The 19,029-nt window shown below is 48.6% G+C and overlaps 1 protein-coding gene across 1 annotated transcript in view; it reads right to left on the bottom strand.

Moving 5' to 3' along the window:
* The window catches only part of AFAP1L1 (actin filament associated protein 1 like 1), a 59,192-nt gene that overhangs the window by 23,294 nt on the left and 16,869 nt on the right, over positions 1–19,029 (bottom strand). Inside the window, exons 2-8 of the mRNA XM_090288370.1 lie at positions 11,153–11,281; positions 9,981–10,064; positions 9,160–9,257; positions 7,843–7,951; positions 4,020–4,118; positions 3,153–3,364; positions 988–1,167 (exon numbers count right to left, since the gene is read on the bottom strand). Of these exons, the coding sequence (XP_090144496.1) occupies positions 988–1,167; positions 3,153–3,364; positions 4,020–4,118; positions 7,843–7,951; positions 9,160–9,257; positions 9,981–10,064; positions 11,153–11,281 (911 nt within the window). The remainder of the gene's footprint in view (positions 1–987; positions 1,168–3,152; positions 3,365–4,019; positions 4,119–7,842; positions 7,952–9,159; positions 9,258–9,980; positions 10,065–11,152; positions 11,282–19,029) is intronic.

Genomic DNA, 19,029 nt, shown 5'->3' with positions numbered 1-19,029 from the left:
CTGGCCTGTGAACTGGAAGGTCACTGGACCAATTCCCTGTCAGGGCACATGCCTGGGTTGCAGGCCAGGTCCCTGGTTGCAGCTGTGTGAAAGGCAAGAGATCCTTGTATCTCTCTCACATTGCTGTTTCTCTCCCTTCCCCTCTCTCTAAAAGTAAATAAATAAAATCTTTAAAAAAGAAATAATGGAAGGGCAGATAAAGTGCTTCCTAGACAAGGTAAAGCTAAAGAAATTCATCATCACCAAGCCATTATTACATAAAATGTTAAAGGGACTTATTTAAGAAAAAAGATAAAAACTATGAGCATTAAAAGGACAACAAACTCACAACTATCAACAACTGAATCTAAAAAACAAAAACAAAAACAAACTAATTGAACAACCAGAACAGGAACAGAATCATAGATATGGGGATCATTTGGAGGGTTATCAGCTGGGAGGGGGAAGCGGGAGGAAGGGGGAAATGGTGCAGGGACTAAGAAGCATATTTGGTGGGAACAATATAGACAGGGGGATGTTAAGGATAGTAAAGGAAACAGAGAAGCCAAAGAACTTTACATGCACGACCCATGGACATGAACTAAGGGGGGGGCATTGCTGGAGGGAAGAGGGGTACTGGGCGGAGGAGGGCAAAGGGGGAAAAATTGGGACAACTGTAAAGCATAATCAATAAAATATACTTAAAAATCAGCTTCCTTTGTATATATTAAGTTCCCCATTCCAGGAGATGTACAAATGCAGGCTAGACAAGCCCACAGTAGGGATGTTGGGAAGGGGATTCAAATACTGAGAAGAAACACAGGCCTCTAATCTGAGGTCTGTGAGGCGCATTTTCACTCATAAGCCCTGGCCATGCACAGGCATTGACCCCCTGTCTTGAGCAAAGCCTGTTCTTCCAGGGGCGGGGGCCCACCCCACTGAGGGCTGGTCCTGGGAAAGACAGGAAGGAAGGGAGGCTAGGTGGGTGGAGGGCACATGTCCCCATACCTTCAGCCACTCCTCAGCCTGCTCCCGGCTCTGCAGCGCTAGCACCAAGACCTCAGCAGCCCCCTGGGAGAAGCGCAGCTCATGCCTCTTGTGGCGGCTGTCCTTGGGCACATAGATGACGTTGCAGGCGTCCAGTGTCAGCCTCAGGTGTGGCTGCCGGTCCTTTGAGCTTTTATAACACTGGGCAGGAAGAGAAGAGGTCAGCACCTCCTGGAGTGGAGGGTGGAGGAGGAAGACATCCTTGCACAAAGGCTCAGGGGAGCTCTACCCCACAGAGATTCCCCCTCCCCCCAACAACCCAACTGTGGGCACTGCATGAAGTGGGCTGTGGCTATTCACCCCGGAGAAGAGAGGGAGTATCTCTGGGCAATCTTCAGATTTAAAGGGCTACTGAGGGGCCCCAGGGGGCACAACTATCTATTAGGAAGAGATATTCTAGTGTAGAAGGACCATTTCTAGTCTAAAGAACTTCTCTAAAGAGAAGAACAGGCTGGCTTGGGAGGAAGTCAGTGCCCTGCTACTAATGGGCTACATGGTAGGAATGTGGGAGAGAGAATTCTAGCAGAGTTAGAGGGTTGGGTTTGGGAAGTCAATAGTTTATTAATAATGATTTTCACTTTCCAATTCTTATTATGAGGCCAGCATTACCTTGATACCAAAACCTGACAATGACTTTACAGAAAGGAAATTTATAGGCTAATCTCTGTCATCACAGTTGCAAAATCCCTAAGCAAAATATTAGCAAATGAAATCCACATGTAAAAAGCATACTACATCAAGACCAAGTAGGGTTTATTCTAGGAACACAAGGGTTTATTCTAAGAATGCAAGAGTGGCTATTCAAAAAACAACCCTATCATTCATCAGACTAATAGAAAAAAGGAGACAAACTACTTATCTCAATACAAGGAGGAAAAGTATTTGATCAAATTCTGCAACTATTTATAACATAAACTCCTACACTAAGAATAGAAGGGAACTTCCTTTATGTGATAATAAAAAAGATCTACCAACAACCCACAGCAAATATTAGCCTTGGTGGCAAATCACTGAAACTTTTCCTTTGAGATCAGGACTGAGACAAGGATGCCCACTCTCACCACTTGTTTTTACATTGTGCTAGAATTCCTAGTGCGTGCAATAAGTGAAGAAAAACAGAGGGCATGCAGAATGGGAAGAGTAAGTCATGACCCTGGACTGATTCTGGACTGGGATCAGCTTTTCACTCCAGGGTGAGAAAAGGAAACGGACACATGTGAGGCAAGGCCTGTCAACAGACTTCTGGGTAAAGAACTATTATTTTTTTCTGAAGTTATGCCGACACTTCTACTTTGGAATTAAGAGTACGTTTTCTTTTATGAGATAATAGGAATGAGAGATGGCGAACTCAGGAACTTTTAAGAAAGCAAGTGCTGCATCGGGCTCAGTTTTGGAAAAGACTGACGTGTATGAAAATAAGGGTGGAAATATGTCTGTTAAAACTTAACAGGTTCGCCCTTCTTGGGGCATGCCCAGTTGAATTTCCTTTTCGAGTGAATTTTCTGTCTCCTAAACTCTTAAGGTCCCCACAAGACTTGCAACCAGAGGAGCAATGGGCAGCAGCAGCTCGTCCTAACCCCCTGAACCTGTCTCCAAGGCCGCTTTGCTCCGACTCTCCAGTGAGCCGAGAGGCCCTAGAGAGCCACAGCAGACCCCTGCCTAGGCTCTCCTGGTGTTTCTTCTGTCCTAGGCCCGTCCTTGTTTCACTGTCCCAGCTTTAATAAATGTACTCTCAAAGAAAAATTTTTAACAGTGGTTAGCTCTTGGTCAATGGGATTATAGGTGGTATTAAAAAAAAGAATAATTTCTTCATTTTGTTTTGCTCTAGTTTTATAAATAAACACTTTACTTGCATAATGAAAAACAATAAACATTGTTTTAAAGTGATAAAAAATTGTCTCTGGCTAAACAAACTGTTGGTAAACTGTATCAGGTCTTTTGAGGTTTTTTTTTTTTGTTTTTTTTAGTTCTGCTCCAGTGGCAAAGCACCAATCTTCAAAGCACCAGGCTTTGAGCTTCTGTGCGCAAGGCCAGAGTAACCAAGGCAGACACGCCCACACACACACAGATACACACACGTGCACAGTCTACATAAGGCCAAGAGGAACACGTCCGCGCCCACTCACCAGGAGCTGGTCCTCCTTGATGACGGTCAGCTGCTTGGCCCACTGCCCAAAGCGCTTTTTCCGCAGCAGGAAGGCACATATCCTGCAGTCCCTCACCAGGTGCATGGAGGCCTCCTCGGAGGGCCACTGGTGCGTAGGCTGCAGCCCCTTTCCTTCCTCCTCCTCCTCGTCATAGGACTCATAGGAGCTGCTCATTGCGTCAGAGTCATTGTCTGCAGGCGCCATGGGAAAGGAACTGCCACTGGGCCATCACCTGGGAGGCACCTCCTTGCCCCTTGGCAGGCGTCCCTGCTCTGGGGCCCCGGGACCATGAAGGGGTGGGTGTGAGGTGTGATCATAGTAAAGACTCAGTGTCCACATGGGCACTGTGCTCTGTGACCTTGGTGACTTGACTTCTCAGAGCTCCATTTCCTCACCAGTAAAATGGTTCTAATGAACAACAGCAGCACAGTATCTACCAGACTGGGCTGTTGTGACTCAGTGACTGCGGAGTGTTTAGCTAAGGGCCTAGCACTCAGCAAGTGCTCAGTAAGCCTCAGCGGTCGTCATTATCCCACTGTCTTCGCATCTACTGCCACAGGTCATTTCCATGGCACTCCAGCAAATCCCCATCTTAGACATAAGGAAACTAGAGGCTCAAAGAGAGTAAATGACTCGTCTGAGGTCAGCCACCAAGAGTCAGGGCAAGGGCTCCATTGGGGACTCCTGACTCCTAGTGATTTTTCCACTGAATCTTGAGGTCGCTGAGGGCAAGGGCTTTGGGGCCTCCCTGGTGACCCTGGTGGGGTTTAGGGGGTGGTGACCATGTGCATGTCAAGGGTCAGGCCAAGGGCACAGAACCCTGCTGAAGGCCCGCCTGGTACTTACAGGAGTTCTTCAGCTCTCCATTCATCCTGGTCGAGGGGTAGCTGCTGTCTGCATCCTCGTAGTAGCCATCCACAACGGAGTGGGCCGGGCTGCAGCCATCTGTGGGGTTGGCCGAAAGAGCCCAGCTTTGGAGAAATGCAGGCGGGTTGCAGGGACCAGGGCTGGGGAGGACCCTTGGCACCGTTCCTCCCCCCGCCCCAGGGAAGGGAGAGCAGCACTCTCTGCAGCTCTCCCCAGCCAGGGTGTGGGGCCTCCTGGACGTGCCTCGTCTACTGTAGCTCCAGGAACTGCCCTGGTGCGCCCCGTGACACCTCCAGGCCTCGCTCATGATACTCCCTGTGCCCTCTTATTTTCTCCCGGAGAACTCCTACTCACCCTTCAAGACCCAGCTCAGAGATCTTTTCTCTGCCCTTCGCAGGTAGAGCGGTCAGCTCCTCCTCAAGGACCCCAGAGCACTGGTGTGTGTGGATGTGTGCCTTGGTCCCTGTGCTGCACAGAGTGGTATCCCAGACCCCTCCCTGTTCTGCCTTTGCCTCGTTCTCTGCCACCTCAGCCCTTCTGCTCACTTCCTAGTACATCCCCTCTCTTTCTGCCAAAGCAATTCTCTTTCTGAGCCTCTGTGACTACAGAGGAGGGGGTGGACGAGAGGTGATGCTGATGCCTATAAAAGTGAGTACAGAAGCTGCCTGTGCTCGATTTTCACAACACAATCCTACTCGGGGGGGGGGGGGGGGCAGCACAGCACAAGGGTTAGGGTTACCTCACATTGTATTGTTTCAGAAGTACCAGGCGTCTTTTTAAAACGCAGAACCTTGCGTTCTACATTCTGACTCACTGGCGTGGACTGGGCTGAGCAACCTGCATTTTAAAAAATCCTAACTATTTAACAGGATATTTAAAAACATGTAAAAATAGAAAATATATTGAACTCCCAGGACTTGAATTGTTATTTTGATGTAGACAGTCCCTGGAACACACTGAAGTTCTGTGGGTTAAGGGCATCTGCTTTGGGATTGATCAGGTTTGAGTTTATATCTACCTTCACCATTTACTGAGTGACCTTGGAAAGGAAACAGTTTCTCTGCATCTCAGATTCTTCACCTTAAAGTGACATGAACAGTTCCCATCTTGGCTTAGTGATATAACACATATAAATACTTAGTGCAGTGCATAACACTGTGCTAGAAAAAAGCCAACTATCATTATTATTTTTGTCTCCTCCAGTTCCCACAATGCAGGGATGTAGGTGTCAGCCCCATTCCACAGAGGAGGAAACTGAGCTCCACACAGCTTACTAGTGACAGACTCTGGATGAGAACTGAGGTTGTCAGCCTAGGGGATAGAGGCACATCACCTCCTTCAGGAAGCCTTCCTTCACGCAGTCCAACTCACTCTCACGCCACACTGTTCTTCAGAGCTCTGCTCTGGACTCCCAGACCCTGCTGCCCACCTGCTTCCAAAGGATGGCAGTGCCCAAATTCTCAGTGACTGGGACATCCAGTTGTAGCTCTGGAGCAGGGCTTCTCAGAGCCTGCCTTTCCCAGGTGGCACTCTGAGGCCTCACATGCTGGTGACATGCCATGGGAGGAGGCCTGGGGGAATCAGGACCGGAGGTGTGGGAGTGGGGGAGGAGGAGGTGTGATGGAGAAGGAGGAGGGGACACCCTGGCCAAAGTGCTCAGACACCTGGCAGGGATCGGCACTCTGTGCCGGAGGAAGGCTACTCCCTAATGGGCTTGGCGCTCTCCCTGGACAAGGTCCTGGCCCTTCCTGAGGCCCTCCCTTTCCTACTGCCCCAGCATCCCCTCTGCTTCCAGAGGCGGCTTCTCAGTCCCAGCTGGGACAGGCATGAGCTCTCTGGGGAGGCAGAGGAGCCTCATCCAGTTGGGGGGCTGACCTGGGATTCCGGGCCCAGCAGCACTTTGTCCCTGCCCCACCCCCTACCATGTTCTCCAGTGGATAAAATAAAGTCACCTGCTCCACATACAAATAGCTGCTCAGAGTGACATTAGACTCAAGACTATGAAGGCTGAAGAGAGCCACTGATCACCTGGTCCAACCTCACCATTTCACTTTAAGTAGTTTAGTAATTTTAAAAATAATATACCACAGTAGCCCGAAGGTGGACACAACCCAAATGTCCTTCAGCTGATGAATGGATAAACAAAATGTGGGCTATTATTTGGACATAAACAAGAAAGAAGTACTGATACATGCAATGACATCGATGAACCTTGAAAACATTATTGCTAAGTGAGATAAGCCAGAATCAAAAGGCCACATATTGTATGATTCTGTTAGTGAAATGTCCAGAAAAAGCAAATCCACAGAGACAGAAAGCAGATTGGTGACTGGCAGGGGCCCAGGGGAGCAGGGAATAGGGAGGGACTACTTAATAGGTATGGGGTTTTCTTCAGGAGTGATGAAATGTTTGGGAACTAGACAGTGCTCATGGCTGCACAGCACTGAGTGTACTAACGCCACTGAGTGGGCACTCAGAAGTGGTTGAAATGGCCAATTTTATATTATGTGCATTTTACTACAAATATATATATATGCCCATGGTATAAAGCACAATCAGCACAAAAGAACTTGAATGGGAATATGTTCCCCTCATCCAGATTTCTTTTTGTTTCCCATAGTGTAGTACTTACTGTTAAGAGTTTCTTGCATATCCTAGAAAAATTGTTAAAATGAATGTATTGCTTGTATGTATCCTGCTAAAAAATAGGTGGAGTCATGTTATATGCAGTATTCTGTGTTTGATTTTTTTTCAATGAGTGTATCTTGGAATTAATTTCTGATCAGCACAGGAGGCCTATTTTATTTACTTTTCTGTGGTTGGAAAATATTCCACTGTGCTGATGAGTGACGGACAGCAGCACACAAATGTTACCACATACAAGTTCAGTCATCATGCTGGGTCATCCAGGCACCATCATGCACTTCCTTGTATGGAATGTTAAGTCCCTACACCCCAGCCAGTGACCTATCTGATGCTCAAAGGAACAGCCAGCTGTTACAACACTGGAGGAAACCAATTAGGAGACAAGTCAAAAGCAAACACTCTTCTTTGTGGCCAGCTTAAGAGATTTTTCAAAGGTAATTTGTACCAGTACCCTCTAAATTATGTTATTGTGCTCGCCTATCAGTAAAAATATAACCATGAAACATACTTGTGTTACTTATGTGTGTAAATTACATATGTATATATAATTATGTATGTCTATATCATATATACACAATTATATATAAACAAATTACAAGTATCATGTTATTATTAGATTATAAATACTATAAAACATTCACATAGGAATTTTAAAAAGATGTGTTGATCTAAATATACATAAAGTGTCTAATGCTTCTGCCTACATCATCTCCTAAGTTCCCTGGGGTGCCCACACTCTAACCTAACGTGACTCTGCTGAAACATACAGCATCTCCCTAGTCCGCTGAAGAGGAGCACTTGGGTTAGTACTAGCTTCAGTGCTAGGAAATGTATAATAGTTGTCATCTGTGTATGTCCATCCTAGCGCATTCACATGTGTGTATCTAGCCCATCTTTCTTACTTTAAGGGTAGGGGAGCAAAGGCCCAGAGAGGGGAAGGGGCTTGTCCAAGGCCACACAGAACTGGCACTGGAGACCAAACTCCTGACCCCCTGGGTCACACCCATGAACCCATCCAGGACATCACTAAAGAGGCCAGGTGCTCAGGCAGCTCCTCCTCAGGAGCTGGGCATGGCTGGGTGAGTGCCAGGCTTGGGGCTTCAGGAGAGGAGCCTCCTACCCCTTGCCCTAGACTCTCGTGGTGTCCAGAACTTACTGTGAGAGCTGATGTACTCAGGGGACTTCCCTGGCCCCAGGGGAAGGGCCTCCTCATAGTAGTCCTCAGGCGGAGGCCTATTTGGGAGCGGTGGAGGCAGGTCTGCTGCCTGGAGGGCGAAGAGGGGGGGCCTGTGAGACTAAGAAGGTCAGGAGAGCGGAGGGGAGCAGTAGAGTGACAAGAAGGAGGCTGGGGACAGGGAGGCAGGAGCTCCTAGAAGGCTGGATCAGCCTGGGTAGCCATAACGTGTGATAGGCTTGCAGGAGGGCAGAGCTAGGAAATCTTGAGTTTATTTGTTTGGTCCTGTGTTTCTTATCCAAATTATTTAAGCATCACAGCTCCTCTGTTATGTCTAAAAGTTTTGTAGACTGCCACAGAGAGGTAGTTAAACACTTGAATGAGCACACACAGAATTATCGAAGGCTACTGTGAGTTCTACAAAACCCTACAACCATCTCTACATACATATGAGGAACCTCAGGACTAGTAAGTGCTATCTAGTGAGGCAGTATCACGTCGTGGCCAAGAGCTTAGGCTCTGGGGCCGGGGAAGCCTGGCTTTACAGCTACACTCTATTACTTTCCAGTTGTGGGACATTGACATTCACTTACTCTCTCTGAGCCTCAGTTTCCTTACCTGTAAAGTGAGGATAATGATATCGTCAACCTCCCTCAGTTGCTGTGAGCATGTGTGAAGGCCATAAGTGGTCAACAGTTGGTACTGTTGATGCTGATGATAGTGAATCATGCAGTCAACAGATAATGCTTGATGTGATTATGGGTCTCTTGCCCTAATTCTATGGCCCCAAGGCTGGGAACCCTAGATATATCCAAACCTTCATTTTATAGGTGCTTCCTATAATTCAATTAATAAATAAGAATGTGGGAGACAGTTTGAGTAATTGTATGTGTGAGTAGATAAAAAAACTCATTTTGTAGGTGAAAAAACTCAGGCTCAGAGAGAGTCAGTGATTTGCCTAAGGCCACACAGCAGTAGGGAAGAGGGCAAAGGCTACTGAATGTCTGGTCCAGAGCTTTCCCTTTGACTCCACCTGTATTACTGCAAGGACAAGTTAGGGTGGGGATGTCCTTTGGATGGGGACAGGCAGTTCAGCATATTATGCCTGCTCAGCGGGGGCACAGTGAACATGAGTCATTGAAATGTTCCATGATGCAGTTTCTGCCCTTAAGTACCACACAAAAGAGAGACTAGGATCCTGTTCATCTAGAAGCACTCCCGCGTCACAGGGAGAGCTTCCCTTGTCCCCTCCAGAGGAACAAAGGGCCAGAGGGAGCGGGAAGCCAGTCCACGACTCACATGTTTCAGAGACGGGCTCTTGGCTGGCTCAGGGCTATTTCCTTTGCCGGGTTCACCATCATCCTCTGGCATGTCCCGAAGGTCACTCAGGTCACAGTCTATGAAGCGTCAGGCCGTAGGGCAGAAAAAGCATAGGATGAGCATGGCAGAGCAGGAAGAGGGCAGGATTGGGGTCAGAAGGCCTCCACCGCTAACTCCAGTAGGAACCCTAATGAGCAAATGACTTCATCCCTCTGAGACTCAGTCTTCTCATCTGTGAGCTGGCCTTGTGTGTCTCACAGGGTTACGGAGAGGATTGAATGAAATAACTTGTGGTACAGTGCTCTGGAGGTTTGTAAGGGCTGTGTCATGAAAGCACATTGTCTTCCCTAAGTCTCCCAGCCCCTGACACTCCCTCCCCTGACCCACAGCTCTCTCCCTGTGTTGGATAGCGCCGTCTTCCCTGGAGAAAGGACAGGCATTGCACCACCTGCACGCGGCGCAGCTCAGCTGCTCCCATGCCCATTGTGCCGCTGGACTCCTCAACCCAGGGTCCCAGGCGGCCACTGCTGATGAATGCAGAGCAGCAGGCGAGACAGCACCCTACATGCCATAACTTCTTTGGCCTGCGTGTTCACCCCCTCCTTTCCTCAAAGTTTAGGGATGATTTCCCGTAACTGTGCAGATTTGACTACCCTTTCAGACCTGGCAGGGGCCAGGGCGGCCCAGGGACTTGCCTAAAGTGATGGGTTTGGTAAGGTTGGAGCCAGGCCCAGGTGCAGGTATTCCCCTGCCTGGTCCGGGACCCTTCCACAGACTGAGGTCGGGGGAGGGTCACTTACCAAATTCTTCAAAGAGGGACTCCACGAAGCTGGGCCCGGAGTGGAGGTCGGCTGTGTTCACATACAGGTAGGAGACCTCTTTTGCTGTGAGGAGGGAGCACAGGCCCATAGTGAGGGGGGCAGGGACAGCGGCTGCTGACGCTGAGGAGGGCCCAGCCTCCCCAGCCCTCTCAGACTTCTATCCCACAGCACGGTTTGCAAAGCACATGCACAGCCGAAATGATTCCCTTGGTTTTCAAACTTTGTTTTCATTTTCACGTTGTCACTGAGGATCTCCTCCAACTGAAAGGGGGCTCAGAGCCCAGTATAGAAAACAGAACACAGGGGCTGCTCTGGCGTTGGCAGGGGACGGGGACTCCAGCAAGCTCGGCCAACCGCTGCCCCTTTCCTCCCCCCAGTCCTGAGGGCAGCTGAGGACATTGACCTGTTTTGTCACCGGGAAGTGAGGCTCGGAGAGTCACTCGGCAATGACTTTCCGCCATATCACTCAGACCCCTTCAACCGGGTGGGACATGGGTACAGATCATTAGAGCTCCCTGGGCTCTTATTCCCACGTGGCATCCCGTGGGCTGACATGGGCTGTAGAGAAAGGCTGGTGCAGAGGGGGAGGCCTTGCTGCTGGGAAGACTGCGAGGCAGAGAAGCTGCAGGGTGCCGAGGGAGGGGAAGGAGCATGATGTGGGGCCGGTGCACAACTCATAAAGATGAGTGTGTGTCTGTGTATAGGAGTATGTGATGTGTGTGCGCTCTGTGTATATGTGTGTGTTATGTGTGAGCATGTGGGGTGTGAGATGTATCATGCGTCATGTGTGCTGTGCATGTGTTGCATGCTGTTGATGAGAGTGTGTCCTGTGTGCAGTGTGTCCTGTGTGGTGCATATTTGTTATGGATGTGCTATGCGTGTGAGGAGTATGTGAGAATGTGGTGTGCATGTGGTACGTACGTATGTGTGGCATGTGCATTGTGTGTGGGAATTTTAGTGGGTTGAGGATGGAGAAGCACAAAGAGCACAGGCAGCATGGTGTGCAGAAGGGCTGAGTGGATAAGGACATTGGCCAGACCACGCAAAGCATTGAATGGTATGCCATGAGGTTTGGGCTTCTTCCTGCCAGCAGGCCCTGGGGAGTTACCGAAGGTTCTGGAGGAGCTCTGGGCAGAGTGCTGATGTCTGACCTGGGAGAGGCTGCAGGCTCTGCAGGATGGAGGCCACGGCCATCTTCTTCTCCAGGGTTTTGTCGCTGAGGTATTCGTGGTCCAGGAGGCTGAGTAGCCCCGTGAGCTCGGGGAGCAGCTGTTCCAGCACTGAGGAGGGAGCACGATCATGGCCCTGTGTCCAGGGTCCCTGCCCTGCTCCCACCCCCAGAGGTCAGGGAAGCAGTGGACAGGGCAGGGCTGGGAGCAACAGGGAGACCTCAGAGGCTTCACACAGCTGTCCCAGTGCTGGCTTCCCAGCCTCCCTTGGGAGAACGCTGCTCAGTTAACTGTGACATTCCTCTGGGCTCCTCCACTCTGCCTCAGACCTCATATGGCCTTAGCCTGAGGACTAAGGTAGCCTGAGAAGAGGCATTTAGGCCTCCCTTTGTCCCAGCATGCCCTCTGCTTTCCAGGCCCAGGGGTCCTTCCCCACCACGGCCCGCAGCTTGAGGCTCAGTGCAGGTCCCAGGCTAGAGCCCCTGGCGGTCCAGGACACAGGCAGGAAGGGAGCCTTCCTGTCCCATCAGTTCATACACTTCAATCTCTGAAAACTTCTGTTTCCGGTGCCCTAGCAGGAGCCAAACTACACATTAACCCTTTCCATCCTGGCCCCCAAACTGTCATTACCATCCTTTCTTTCCATGCTACACCAGTGCTTTTCAAATTTGAGTGTATATAGGAATTAGCTGGGGGATCTTGTCAGAGTGCCAATTCCAACTCCGGAGGTCTGGGGTGAGACCTCAGAGTGCATTTCTGACAAGCTCCCAGCTGCTGCTGCTGCTGGTTGAGACCGCATGGAATTGCAGAATCCTAGAGCACAGAATCCTTTAAAGGCTGGAGTGTGTCACTGATGTCTCCCTGTCCTGAACAGTCACAGGAACTTGGGTTGCCTTAGAGCTGAAGGCCAGCCTCATCACAGTAGTAGTATTGTTTTGATTTGCAACTTGCCAATCCCTGTGCAAAACAATAAAAGCTAACCTGTGCTGAGCTGGGCTAAGCCCTTTCACACTTAAGAGTCTTATTTAAGTCTAACATGAAGCATGTTATTATCTCCATGATATGGAGGATGAAACTAAGGCTCAGAGCAGTTAAACAGCTTCTCCAGGGTCACACAGCCAGCACAGCCTTGACCGGACCTGGTTCCCTCACCCTGTTCCTTTACCCATAGCACCATGTTGCCTGGCAGGATTTTATACAGTCCTACCAACAAGTTTGGGGATGGGTCCCATGATCACCCTAACTTTTTAGATGAAGAAACCAGGGCTCAGGGAAGATTAAGTAACTTGCTTGAATTTCTCAGATGGAAGCAGCAGAGCCAGGACTTTAGTCTCCTGACTCTCAACTCCATGGGCTTCTCCCCACACTGGGCCCTCCCAAGGAAATGGTGAGACTCTGACTTGTAGCTACAGGGTCTGGATGGGCAAGAGGGGTGATAACAGCCTGTGCGAGAGAACTGGCCCCGGAGCCAGACTACCTGGGTTCAAGTTCAGGCACCATCATACATGAGCTGTGGGACCTTTGGCAAGTCACTTAGCCTATGACTCAGTGTTCTCCTCTGTAAAGGGGGGTAATATCAGCACCTGCCTTTTAGGGTCCCTGTGAACATGAACTACACCATGCAGGAAAAGTGCCTTGCCCTAGACATAGTAAATGCTCATCCCAAGTCAGCTGATATTACAGTCATGATAGTGTCTACTGCACTGGTCTGTGCCGTGCGGGTCTCTGTGAGTGTCTGTCTCCCTCCGCGCCTGTGAGGCTCTAGAAAGTGTGGGCAGTAGGGACTGTGACTCTCAGCTTCCTTAGCATCTAGTCTGGGGCCTGCTTAGTGGGGGGTTGAAGAGAGAGGGAACAAACAGGTGACCACACAAGGACTTTTTAAAACAATAGAAATCTTCCATATAGAGAGTGCTACTTGTTGGAAAAATGTGATACTGCAGTCTCTGTGGCGGCCCATCATTACCTCAAGTTGGGTGGAAGTGAGCTGGAGGCAGATGGTGACAGCTACCACCTCATGAGCTCTCTCTACCTCAGGGTGCTGAGGTAGGGACTTTCCGTGCAATGTCACATTTTATCCCTACATCTGTGAGGAGGTCCTATCAGGAGACCTGTGTTCCAGGAGACAGAGGAGCTATGGGAGGGTTGCACAGCTTGAAAGAGGGGAGCCAGGTGGATTTCAGGTTTGTGTGATTCCTAGAGCTGCTGATTCACACAGCTGCCAGGGGTACCGCTCACCTTGGATCCCAACAGAAAGTGCCCAAGGCCCTGCTGCCTTCAGGCCCTGAGCCCTTGCAATGCCAGGCGGCATGCAATGGAGGCTTCTGGGGTGGGGGGTGTCCCTCTCTGAAGTAGGAAATCATTTAAAATCATTTTAGCTGTTGTGAAGGAAATGGAATCATAGACCTCTCTGGCACCCTCAATAGACACACTGAAAATCAGTTAACTCAATTCCAAAATAACTTCCTGAGCATTAATTATGTGCCACTTGGGGGGTTAGAAAACGAATAAAATGTCATTCCTGTGGGCATGCTCTGACTCCCTCAATAACAGTCATTGCTCACAAGGGAGGCCCTGCGGGGACCACGGAGCTCGCTGTGGCCTGTAGTCAGGTTTGTATTTGGAAACCCATGGCATGGCTCTGTTACCATGCAGGGGCGTCAGCGCGTGGGGTGCAGAGGCTGTTGATCCCTCTGTCACTGGGTCTAAACTTTTTAGCCTCAGGATTCCTTTACACTTTAAAAAATTATTGAGGACCCCCAAGAGCTTTTGTTTGATATGGAGTAAGTCTATCAACATCAACTGTGTTAACAACTAAGATAAAGTGTTAAAACACAACAATACACGGGCACATATCCTGTTAGCCTTCAGAGCCACCATGTCATCGCATGGCACGGAGCCTGTGGAAAACTCCACTGTACGCCCGTGAGACAGTGAGAGTGAAAAAGCCATATAAAGCCTCAGACTACATAATAGTTTTGACCTTATGGACCCATTGACGGCATCTCGGGACCTCCTGGGCATCTCCCATCCCCAACCACACCTTCCTGAGCATTACTGTCCTTCAATGAATGACCTCAAACTTTCTGGACTTTTAAAAAAATAGTGTACATATACTGTTTCTCATTATATTATCAGAGTTGTGAGACCATCACCACAATCCTTTTTAGGACAATTTCATTACTCCCAACGCCCCATTTCATCCCCGGTCCTAACAGCCACTTATCTATTTATTGCCTGTATGGATTTGTCTATTCTGGCCATGTCATGTAAGTTAAAGAAAGAAAAAAAACACCTCTGTGGCCTTCTGTGATTGGTTTCTTTCAGGTAGCATGAAATTTTCAGGGTTCATCTGTATTGTAGTGTGAACTAGCACTTTATTCCTTTTAATTGTTAAATAATATTCCTACAGTTGTCCCTTCTGCCTCTCCCTTTCTCTCTCCTTTCCCCTCCCTGCCTTTCCTACTCTTTCTCTTTGCTGTGAGTGAGGTTCCAAAGATTTCCTCTTGCTGCTGTCAGTAAGTGCCTATGTGTGGCAGTGTTCCTGTTTCTAGAACTCTCCTGCTTCTAATTTAAGCTTTGATATAATTTTTTCTAAAGTAACAACAATTAGGCTGTGAATGAGTTCTCGGCATTAAAAAACATGAGCTAGGCCCTGGCCAGGTAGCTCAGTTGATTAGAGTGTCGTCCCAGTACTCCAGGGTTGCAGGTTTGATCCCCAGTCAGGGCATATACAAGACTCCACCAATGAATGCATAAATAAGTGGAGCAACAGATCTTTCTCTCTCTTTCATATCAGTAAGTAAAAATTTAAAAAATACAATATGAGCTATAGTAGTCAAGCTTTGTAACACTTTTTTTGTGTTTCTTTTTTTTCCCTGGTCCTTGATAGGGTTCCTAACACGGGACCTTGACTACGTGTTTTCTGTTTAGCTGAGATGTGATCATCGAAGTCCAAATAGTGCAAAGGAGAGTGAGGGGACTGAGTGACCCTGAGAGAAGCAGAGGGGCATGAAGGACTGCCTCGTACTGGCGGTGGTTTCTGCAGCCTGTGGCAGCAGGTCTCAGGGAGTGTGAGCCCTGTAGGAAGGCTCAGCTTGTAGGCAGTGAACGGGCACACACCCCTCCCTGGAGCTGAACCGTTATCGTTTGCGGGGCGGTTGGCATGCATCATCTCAGCTAATCCTCATAAACCTCACAAGAGGTATGTTTATTGCTGTCTGTGCCCTGCAAGGCAGGAAACAGAGGCTCGGAGAAATGAGGTCACCGAGCTGGTAAACAGTAAGGCCTGGCCTTGAGCCAGGTCTGTCTGACTTCAAAGCTCGTCCCCCTGTTCCTGAATCCTCCATCAGAAGACTGGTTCTAAGCAAGCAGAGGCCAGGCTGTGTGGGGAGCAGGCAGACAGCCCCGCAAAGCCCTCTAGCTGAGGGCTCTGGGCTATGACTTCACTGACCTGGGGTTCCCTCGCCGGGTGGGTGAGAGACCCTTATTGTGGGTCTGAAATTCCTGCTCAGCGGGCCTCTCCCCACTAGCCCCTTTGAACATCAGAGTCCGAACTATGGCTATCTCATAGAAGAAAAACAAGTATGTAACTCAAAGCATACACCTGACTTAACAGTGGGATCTCATCCCAGAGAGAACATTATACTTCATACAGGAAAGCTCCCAGCCAGTGCTCAGTTTTTCAAGGACAATATAGAACTCCCCACCAAAAGCTAGCTCTCAGCTGCAGTGAACACAGAGGTGCCTTTGATGGCAGCTTTGTCTTTAGGGCCAGGTATTCACAGGGATTTAAACCAGCAGAGAATTTGATTTGTAGAAAAATCATATAATGCAGATAGGCATATGCTTTGACTGGCACTAGATCCTGTGACCCTTCAGTGCCTGGGACAACAGTCAACCAGCTGAGCCACACTGGCCAGGCATACAGGTGATTCTGATTCAGTCAGTCCAAGGTTCAATCTTTGAAAATACTCCACCAGCAAAGACACACTACAGGGCATGTCTGTGACCATAAAGAACTTGGGGAGACCTCCTCATTCCTTAAAAACTTACCATTAGACGTCCCCTTCTGAAATGACTGAGCGTCAAGGTGGGAATAAGCGTCCCTACAGAAAATTATACGTAGCTGGAGCTTGGGGTCTTGCTTAGAAGAACACGGTGTCTAGGCTTGGGGTCAGACCTGTGCGGATTGGAGTCCCTGTGCTGCTATCTCCAGACTACACAGAGCAGGCATGTTGGAGAGCTCTGAGCCCTCATCTTACAGATGGGGATCAAAGGATCCCGATCTCCGGGGCTGGGAGAACGAGGCCAGGTCATGCCTGTGAAGCATGTAGCATGGTGTTGCACCTGGAGCCAGCACTCACTCTGTGAGGTCCTAGCATTGCTGCTGCTGCTATTCTGAATCCTCCACAGAACTATGCAGACTCCAGAGTACTGATCAGATAGTACATAGTGACAGAATTGCTACAGATGTTGTAACGAGCTCCACGAGGACAGGGACTGTGCCTCAATCTTACTTAGTAGATGCTTAATGAGCATTTATTTAACGAACATGATTTTAACTCTCTCAATTGAAAGATGTGGCAGGTGTGGATCAAGGAGGTTATTTGACTTAGCTGTGGTCACACAACCAATTGAAGATAAAAGTACCTTGTGCTAAATTCACACAAAGCTTGATGCTTCCATAAGTCACAGAGGAGCACAGTCTGTGCACAGCCTGGCCCCTCTCCCAGCTCTGCCATTTTCCAGCCCTGGGCCTCTGGGGAAATGTCTTGACTTTGCTAAGCTTCCAGTTCTTTATCTGCAAACAGTGTGGATAGTAACAGTGGCTGCTTCACGTGGTCATTGTGAAGACAGAATGGAGCGATGCATGTGGCGCTCAGTGCACTCAACAGGTGCTCTGTTCATTCATATGTGACCCCCAGCAGTTTCAGGTGCAGCAGTCGGCACAAGGGAGGGTGGAATTTGGGGACAAGAGGACATGATGGGACTCTGCAGCCCTCGCATGTGGACTGTTCACGGCTCTGGGCCTGACACTCAACTTGGGGTGCTTGCGGCAGTGAGAGGCAGTGGTTCCACTTCCCTCGGGGTGCTTACATTCTAGGGACCTCCTCTATGTCAGCTGAGGGGGCAGCATCTTCCAGTTGGAGGGGCGGTAATGCAACCCAGAAATCCTGTTCCTGCCATCCCCAGTCAGGAAGGACCTCCTTCACCCATCACTAACCTGCCCCCTCCTGTCTTCGCTCCTGCTTTAGATCATTTCTGCTTTCTGAGGACAGACGGGGGCATCAAGGACAGGACTGTCTTTTATGTCTACAGTTTATTTAGAACCACGAATAACTTTCATTGATCTTGTTTGGTTTAGTTAAGCCTTAGGGAGGTACAGTGAATTCCAATGAGGAAAAAACACAGGAAGAAATGGTTTAATGATTGTTTATAAGTCTTCAGTCTTTCACTATGTGGGGCAGACAGGCACAGAAACCCAAGATGGGCTGTAACTGTTCTCTGGGGTGCAGAAAAGTTTGCCAAATAAAATTAGAAACCTATTTTAAAATATATCTAAGATTAGACCACAAAGTGCTTATTGTTCTGGTGAATATCCAACTAAGACTAAGATCAATTTTCTCTCTGCTTCTCCACCCTCCCCATGTAATCAAAATCAAAAGGTATAGAGCAGAAATGAAGCTCAATACCTGCTCCCAGGACTGCATCCTGGTCCACACCCCTGATGCAGCCCCAGTGAAACCTTTAAGCAAAAGGCGTTCAGTGCTGCAGGTACAGTTATAGTGTAGGGAAGGTCGGATTTACTTAGAAGTCAAAGATAATAAGTCTAATTTCCATGACAAGAGAGAAGTGAAGAAATTAAACTTCAGCAAACCACAGGAATAACAACCTTTGTTTTGGTTCCTACCAGGTAGGCTCAGTGGGTGCTCTGACTTCTGATCTCAACCCTGATCACCTTTTAGACTCTGGAATTTACAAAAATGCTTGGAAACAGCTTACAAGTTAGAATTTTAGTAACTGCAACGCGGTAGGAGGAAACACAATTTCTTCCCTCCCCTCACTATTTGACAAGTATTTTCAGGACAAAGATAACTCATCCTTTTTTGTTTTCAAAGTCAGAGGAAATGCGACCACCATGATTTAAAGATGTAAAATAGGAAGAGCTGTTAGAATGTGGTTTTATAGAGAGCCTACAATTTTTCTTTTGGTTTACTCAAATTTCCCTTCTCATTTCCAAACAGCAAAATAACCCACTTTTCATCTCATAAAGGCTCCTGACCTGGAGAACCAGTGCATTACTTCAAAAGTTTTTGCTCATGATTTTAGAGATGACTCTCTGTATGTTGTGCTTTAACAAGTTAGCACATTGATAAGGTATGACCCATGGCAGCAGTGGGAGGCAAGTCACCCTGGAAAGGAAAGCAGTACACTTAACAGGTGTGAGGGACCTCGGTGTTTGGTGGAGGAAGGAAAGGAAGAGGAACCTTTCTCATGGCCTTCCAAAGAGACGTCCCTCCAGGCCTTCATGCTCTGCTCCTCAGCCTCTTAACACTAGGGCTTTTGCATGTGCTATTCCCTCTGCCCTCAGAGCTCCCTTCTTCTGAAACTAGTCCTGCTCCCCCTCAGCTCTCAATTCACTCATGACTCCCTAAGGGAAACTTTCCCTGTTCCCCTATTTACCCTATCACAGCATTGTTCTCCCTGTGGTCCCTTTCATGGTGAAATGTCATATTTACTTATGTATGTCTTTGATTAATGTCCGAGGAGCCTGAACTTCCTGAGGGCAGGAACAGTGCCAGCTTTTGCTAGTGCCTGACACAGATAAGGGCATACGCATCTGGGGAATGAATGAGTTC

This window comes from Furipterus horrens, unplaced genomic scaffold, assembly GCF_987537825.1.
Source record: "Furipterus horrens unplaced genomic scaffold, mFurHor1.1.pri manual_scaffold_10, whole genome shotgun sequence".
NCBI lineage: Eukaryota > Metazoa > Chordata > Mammalia > Chiroptera > Furipteridae > Furipterus > Furipterus horrens.
The sequence above is the reverse complement of the archived record's forward strand: the minus strand, read 5'-3'. Positions and strand labels throughout refer to the sequence as shown.